The sequence below is a fragment of the Belonocnema kinseyi genome, chromosome 5 (genome assembly GCF_010883055.1).
Source record: "Belonocnema kinseyi isolate 2016_QV_RU_SX_M_011 chromosome 5, B_treatae_v1, whole genome shotgun sequence".
In the NCBI taxonomy this organism is placed as follows: domain Eukaryota; kingdom Metazoa; phylum Arthropoda; class Insecta; order Hymenoptera; family Cynipidae; genus Belonocnema; species Belonocnema kinseyi.
In genome coordinates this window covers 77,022,942-77,031,310 of record NC_046661.1, presented here as the reverse complement: position 1 = coordinate 77,031,310, position 8,369 = coordinate 77,022,942, and the positions used below count along the sequence as shown (strand labels likewise).

The 8,369-nt window shown below is 27.6% G+C and overlaps 1 protein-coding gene across 2 annotated transcripts in view; it reads left to right on the top strand.

Moving 5' to 3' along the window:
* LOC117173358 (ataxin-10) overlaps positions 1-8,369 on the top strand; it is a 40,336-nt gene that overhangs the window by 21,365 nt on the left and 10,602 nt on the right. Inside the window, exon 5 of one of the 2 annotated variants that reach the window (XM_033361876.1) lies at positions 2,566-2,657. The exons of the other annotated variant lie outside the window; for it this stretch is intronic. Coding sequence (XP_033217767.1) covers positions 2,566-2,577 — 12 coding nt within the window. The 3' untranslated portion in view covers positions 2,578-2,657. Of the gene's footprint in view, positions 1-2,565; positions 2,658-8,369 lie in introns of those variants that run through there. 2 annotated transcript variants of the gene reach the window in all.

The following is an 8,369-nucleotide window of genomic DNA, read 5'->3' as shown; positions in this document are numbered from 1 at the left end:
AACAGTTGAATTTTCAACAATATAGATAGACTATCACTTGAGAAGAAAATGTCAAGCAACTAAAACAGATCAGTTTTCAATCATACGTTTGTACCCCCAATTTAAAAAAATTGAATTTTCCACCGAATAAAAAGTATTTTTAAACGAGAAGGATGAATGGTGACAGAATTGTCAGGGAAAACTCAGGCAAAAGTTAGGGAATTTGATTAGTCAGAGAAAATTCACGGAATTGTATTGGTCAGGAAAAAGTCAGGGAACCTCAGTCTTAAGGAAAAGGTCGACAATTTTCTTGATCAAGGAAGGTTAGGGAAAGGTTAGGGAATTTCATTGATCAGGGAAGTTCAGGAAAATGTCAGGGAAAAGTCTGGAAATTTGTTGTATAGGGAAAATTAAGGGAATTTTATTGGTCAGTGAAAGTCAGGAAAAATTCAAGGAATTTACTGATCAGGAAAAAGTCAAGTAACTTTATAGGTCAGGGCAAAGTCATGGAACTTTATTGGTCAGGAAAAGTCGAAAAAGTCATAAATTTTCTTGGTCAGGGAAAAATCAGGTAATTTTATGGGTCAGGGAAAATTTAGGCAAATTTTAGGGACTTTTATTTGTCAGAGAAAATTCAGGGAATTATATTGATCAAGAAAAAAATTAGGGAATTGTATTATTAGTCAGCTGATAGTCAGGAAATTTTGTTTTTCAGGGAAAAGTCAGGACATTTTTTGGGCAGGGAAAAGTCATGGAATTTTATTAGTCAGGAAAAGTCAAAAAGGTCAGAGAATTTTCTTAGCCAGAGAAAGTCAGGGCAAAGTCAAACAATTTTATTGGTCAGCGAAAATTGAGAGAATTTTATCGGCCAGGGAAAGTCAGAAAAAAAGTCAAGGAATTTTATTGGTCAAAGAAAAGTCAAGAAATTTTTGGTAAGGGAAAAGTCAGGTAATTTTATTGGTAAGAAAAAAGTTAGGGAATTTTATTGGCCAAAGAAAGTTAGCGATAATTTAAGGAATTTCATTGGTCATGGAAAAAGTCAGAGAATTTGATTGATCAGGGAGAGTCAGGAAAAAGTAATTGATTTGCTTTGGTGAGAAAAAAGTCGGGAAAAGTCTGGAAAAGAAGAGAATTTTATTGGTCAGGGAAAGTCAGGGTAAAGTCAGGGAATTTTATTGGTGAGGGATAATCAGAAGTCATGGAATTTTCTTGGTTTAAAAGGTTTTTGGGTTAAAAACTCATCTCTCTTCGTAAAAAATTCTACTATTTAATTGAAAATTTAACTGTTTTCCCATGAAATCAACTATTTTCTTATCTTTAGGTAGGAAAGTCACCGTTTTTGGTTAAAATTTCATCTTATGTGGTTGATATTATTTTCTTTTTCATCAAGAAGTTTGATGTTATATTTTTGGTTTAGTATTGACGTCTTTTGGTCAAAAAGTTTAGTGCTTGGTAGAAAATATCATCGTTTTGATCAAAATTCAACTATTTTGTTAAAAAACTATCTTTGTTGGTCAAAAACTTAACTGTTTTGCTAAAAATTGGTCTTTTTTCATGGATAATTCCTTTTTTTTAAACTCATCGTTTGATGGAAAAGTATTATTTTTTTCTTGAAAATTGATTTTTTATAGTTGATATTTTTTAAATTGAAATATCTACTATTACATTTTTGGTTCAAAATTTATATCATGGTTAAAATTTCCACTTTAAAATTTAACCATTTGGTTGAAAATTAAACTATTTTGTTAAAAAGTCATATTTTTAGGATTGAACCAAAAATAAGAATTCTCAACAAAATACATACATTTTGAACCAAATAATTGAGTTTTCAGCCAAGAATATTAATTTCCCACCAAATTATCAACACAATATAAAAAAATGGAACAAAATGATTGATTCTTTAACCAAGATGATTAATTTTCCACCAAAAAAAGATGAATTTCCAACAAAGTATATCAATTTTTTAGTTATTAGCTACATTTTTACATTAAAAAATATTAGTTTTTAACTGGAAATGAAAAAGGTAAATTTTCGCCTGATTGTTGTATTTTCAACAACAAAAATAATTTTCAACAAAGAGTTACATTTTCAGAAAATAAAAATGATGGTAACCAAAAAGATGAATTTTCCAGTAGCATTATGAATCTTCAACAACAACAAAATTCTATAGAAAGTAGTTCAACTTTCAACTGAAGAATTAAATTTTCTGCCTGAAAAGCTGTATTTTCAACAAAAAATTGTATAGTTTATATATCACCCAAAAAATATTCTAATTTATACTCAATAACAGTGAAATTTAACTAAAAAATATAATTTTTAACCCAAAAGTTGCATTGGGTAACAAAAAAATGTATTCTCTATAAAAAAGACGGTATTTCAGCAAAATACTTAAATTTTGAACCAATTAGTTTAACTTTGAACCAAGAGGATTAAATCTTCTAGCAAAAAGATCTAATCTTTAACAAAATACTTGAATTTTCAACCACACAATAGAGTTTTCAACTAAATTAATGACTTTTCTACCATAAGGATGAATTTGTAACAAATTTGGTGAATTTTCAACAAAATAATTCAGTTTTCATTTAGGTGGAAAAATGAGAAACGGAGAAAGATCGTGGAGCTTGCGATAAGTAAATTGGAATTTTAATTTGTAAAAGACCAAATAAAAAAATTTTAAATAAACATTGAATACTGTTAAATATTAGTAATATAATTATAATAAATATATATTATATATTATAATATAAATATATTATACAAAATATAATGATAATAAATATTAGTTTTACTTTTAAAATATTAGTTTAGAAAAGTGGAAATTTTACTTAGAAAATAAAGTTAATTTTCCATTCCATACGCTTTTTGATTTCAGACTACATTCTTTTTTAATTCAGAATAAGAAATCATAAATTTTATGTTTGTAAAACTGAATACTGGTTGTTATTTTCCCATGTTATTTTCTAAAATGAATTCAATTAAGGTTCCAGGCTTATTTAATTAACATGGTTTATGTTTTATATATTTTCGTTCCCTAATTTTTTTAAGTAACGATATTTTTGGATGACCCCTTATTTATTTATTCGTTTATTGGTATTTAATGAATTTATAATAATAGTATTAGGTAAATTACAAGTTATGTTGTCACAATTATTAATAAAGTAGCATAAAATTGTTTTACATTTAATGTACGATGTACTACTAAAGTACACACCGTGATATTTTCTTGATCAATGCTAATTTTTTGCGTGTAGTGCATATATTAAAGGGATTATTTTGAATGAAAATAAAGTAAGGTGAAATATATTATGTGTGAGATTATTTATCATTGTTTTTTAAATTCGAGAAAATCATTTTTTAAACAATCTCTTTATTTCTTGTGCATATATTTTTCTAAAACAAGACAGATATTTGAAATATTTCTTCAGTTATCTATATAGATCAGACTAAATGTAAATTTTCTTCACACTGTGATCTTTTTTGTTTAAATTAATATTAATATTCATTATTTGTGGCAAACTAAAAAGTCAAAGACAAGCTGCAAATTTCAGAAAAGTCCGCAACTTTGTAGCATTACACTAAGAGAAAGAAGTTATAAACATTAGTAAATTGTTTAAAAAATTATGTTTGCTAAATTGCATTAATTTTTATCTGACTAAGGAAAAAGTAGAGAAAAAGTTAAAAAGCTCAGAAACAAGTTGACAAAAGGTGAAAAAAGTCACAGAAAACTGCAGTTATCTAGTATTACTATAGGAGAAGATAGTTACAAATATTTAATTATGCTTATTCTTTGTACTGGGTCTTGGCGATTACTGGTTGTTTTACCATATGCTATGTTGGTGGGGGTTACGTAGCCTATTTACAATTTTAACAGTATTGTCTTTTTATTGATTCATTATAGCTAAAATTGTGACACTTCTGCGCTTTTTATTAAAATTTTCTATTTAGTACGTTTCCAATTGATGTAATCTTTCCTTAATGAATATATACCACCTGAAATAAAATAATTTATTTAAAGTGAAACGAATGTTGACCTGTCTTTAAAGAGGTAATATTACTTTAAATAAAAAAATGATGTTAACGAAGCAATTTCTTAAACTTAAACATATTTTTTCTCGGATCGAACCAACAATATTTGCAAAACCTTTAAAGTAGGGATTTGCAATGTATTCTATTTATTTTTAAATCTTTAAAATAAAGATAGAACATAATCTTTAATTTAAATCATTAAATTTAATATAAAACAAGCAGTTTATGTTTGTCCTGAGAATATAAGTAGCAAGAAAATATGAGTCATCTTATTTTGATATTCATCTTTCCTTAAGCAAAGTGACCTACGTGTCTGACCTATATAATCTTTATTATACAGTCCTTGCAAATAATTTTATAAATAACACATTGTTTGTTTAGCTTTTAATACCTATCTTTTTTCAATTTATCAATAATATTGCTCTTGAAGGGAACTCTATATATAGTTTGTAAATAATCGAATTAACCAAACATAAAACTTGAACTTTTCGAGATTTTCCGGATATCAGGGAGAAGAACAGTGTTAAACGTATTATAATCTTCCCTATTTATTTTATTTTGATCACTGTTTTTTAAAATAACTTATTCTGTTATGCACATTTTTTTCAATAAAATCAAAGGGATAATGGTGAAAGGATTTTACCATTTACCATCTATCAGATTTGCTAAAACTCCTATATTATTTTGAATAAAATGATTAGAAAGAAAAATAAGTGTTCTTTCGGGACACATAGTTTTTCTATGCTATCTGTGATATTTTTCCTAATTAGTTTAAATTAAAGTCATATCAAGAAAATCTAATTTCCCTTCAGTTTCTGTTTCAATAGTAAATTGTAATCTTCGTTCTATGCTGTTAAATGGATTTCCAAGAATATGAACACTTTCTATTACACTACGTTTATAGAAATTATTATTGAATTTGAAATAAATGAAATGAAAAACATATTTTATAGCATCAAAAAATTGTTGTTGTTTTTTTTTTAGGAATTTTGGTATGAATTTTAAACACTTTTATAAGTTTATTATTAATTTTATTAATTAATTCTTCCAACTTTCTACTCGAAGAACCTATTGTCGAAATATCACATCTTTTAATATTATCATCCAACCAATTTTCAATTCTCTTCCTCGCTAAAATTGTTAATTTCTTTTTAAAGCATTCTGGTTGGATTAATTGAAATAAATTGAAAACTATATTTATCATTTAAAATATGCAACATCAACATTGTTAACAAAAGACTATCATTTCGAGGCTAATGTAATCCACAAATCGAATTTATTTTATTAGATTGGTGGATCAAACTGAAGTGCAATTATTGCGTTGCGTCAACTGTTTTAATAAAAAATTAAGTCCTGAATCAAATCATAATTTTTACACTTATTATAATCTTGTGGAGGTGGAGTGGTGGAAGCCGCTATCGCATGCCAGGTGCTGGCGCCGAAATGGAATTCACGTGTTCATATAGCAAACAGCTTTATTATATTAGCAAAAAATTGATGTACCATGATGTCCTTTTCAATTGGGACTAGCTTTTCGTGCTAGTTACAAATTTGTTGGTTGTTTCTAAAAAAATGTCTATGTAATGCCTCAAGTCTAGAACTATTTTATTGATCTTCTTTATTGTTGCCACCAATTTATTGTTTATTAGATTGCCTATTACATACAACTTGCTTCTTGAAAGATGAACATGTAAAAATTATTTTCGAAAAAAATGTAAAATATACTTGAAATATTGTCTGATAAACATTTGTACGCGATAGCGTCTTCCTGCACTTCGCCAACAAGCCTTGTTCCATAATCAGTCACCATGATCAACAAGAAAATAAGAAAGCAATTGTCTCGTAAATTTAAAAACAAATAGTACATCTGTTATTCTATACTCGATTTAAACTTCCAGTAGCATTAATTGGTTTTAAACGAATTATCTCCGCCCCCCTCTTAAAGCACATTTTTTTTTTGAAAATGTGTTGAAAAGTAACACCTATTAAATGGATTTTATCACGATTCCATATAGTGAAAAGCTTTTATCAAAAATAATATTGATTTTTGGCTCAAGATTTGCACACTTTTAGGGAGTGGCAAGGAGCATAATTTTTGAAATTTTTAAATATATTGCATGATTATTGCAAAAATAATTGCGTATTTAAAAAAAGAAAGTTTAGGACGGTTTTTATTTTTTACATTCTCATCAGAGATGGTATTAGATTTGTGTAAAATTTGACCCCCCAGTTTTTGTGAAATGTCCACGTTTTGAGACCCTCTGAAACCGAAAAACAGGTTTTTACGAATGTGTCTGTCTGTATGTCTGTCTGTGAGCACGATTACTTTTGAAAAAATAAATATATTAGATAGGCCTTTGGTACACACTTTTAGTATCCTAAACTAAAGGTCAAGTTCGCTAGCCAGGCATTTTATATAAAAGTTCAAAAAGTGAGTGCCTTTTAAATATTTTTAGACCTTTCACTCACCACACTATAAAATTGTTGAATGAAAAAATTGTGTGTGTGTGTGTGTATATATATATATATATATATATATATATATATGATTTTGGTTTCGTACATAAAAGAGGGCCGGGAATGACCGTGTTCTAGAACTGCGATGTAGAACACGATGCGATAGAAAATTCAATTAAGAAAGTCTGTGTCACTGAGGTTAGGGGTATAATTTAGAAGTTAAAAAAACAGTAAAAAACAGTTAGGCTGCTGTCTTGTTTCAAAACTTATATTTTGATGTTGAAAAGTCAAAATAAAATCTTTTTTGGATGAAAATTCAATTTTTGTTGTTATATTTTCGATTTAAAAATTAATCTGTTTTAAGTAAAAATTTCATCTTTCTACTAATTGCTTGAAAGTTAATTTTCTCTCTGTTGAAAACTGATTTTTTAGGTTGAATGTTTACATTTTTTTCTACAAATTAATTTTTTTTAATTCATACTTTCTGCTTAAAAATTGAATTTTTTAATGAAAAAAGTAGATACGAATTTAATGTATAAAAATTAAAATAACATTTTGTATAAATTTTGTGAGTAAATTTCTCCAAACATGTAATGTATAGAGGCAGAGAGAAGATCAACTTTTAAGCAAACAGTAGCATTCTTGTTCAAGAAAGATGAAATTTCTTTAAAATTAAAGGTCTAAGCATTCGAACTCGAGTTTGCCATTCAAATTGTATATTATTTGCATCAATGTATATTATTATAATTCATAACATGCATGGGTACTCTCTAAATCTAAATCAATGAAATTTCACTGATTCAAATAGCTAGAAATGGGTCACTGACAATTAGTGAAAGGTTACTTATTGATTCAGTGAAATAACCATTTTTTAGGGTTTGCTGCAGTGCACCATGTCAATTTAGCAATAATAATAAAATAATAATTTAGTACATTCAATGAAAGAATCATACACTGAAAAAAATCGTTAGTTGGGCCAACTATTTAGTTTATAAGATATGGTACTGCTATTTTGTTAGTTGGGACAACCATTTACTTAGTTGCTGGTACTAACTAAATAGCCAGTGCAACTAATGGAATTGCTGCAAGAACTAATAGAATAACAGTAACAAATAATAAGATAACAGTACCATATCTTACTAACTAAATAGTTAGCTCAACTAACCATTTTTTTCAGTGCAATAAAAACCTAAAACCCATAAATATGATCAAATATTAAAAAAGGTGAATAGTTCCGATGCTTTTAAATGATAAAGAACCTCACATATTACTTTAATTTCAAATTGGACTGTCATGTACAAACCCGTTAAGTAAGTACTTCCTATACGAGTTATAGTATATTTATCCCGTAGTTAATTTAGCAGACTTACAGCCCGAAAATTAAAAAATTTATTTCATTAAGCAATTCTTTTTGCTACCTAAATAAAGAGTAAAAACAATGATTAACTAAAAAATTTAGAGGCAGTGCTTCACTTGATTTACTCTGGTGTTACTAAACTGCTTAATAAATAAGTCCGAAATCACTGATTAATCAGTGAAATGACAAACTACTATTTTAATCAGTGAATTTTTCACTGATTCATATTTAGAGTATTAGATCGGACGTAGTTTCATTGTCTCGTTAAAGAAAGGCACATTCTTCAAAAAAAGTTTTGTTATTAAACATTTTATTGCAACTTTTCACATTTTTTCAAAAACTCAATTTGCTCATTTTCAATTTTCTTTTTGCGATTTAAACGTTTCGCATACGGTATAGACAGCAGCCTCACTGTTTTTTAGCTTCTAAATTACACCCCTAATTTCAGTGAGACACACTTTCTCAATTGAATTTTCTATTGCATCGTGTTCTACATCGCAGTTGTAGAACACGGTCATTTCCGGCCCTCTTTTGTGTACGAAACCAAAAA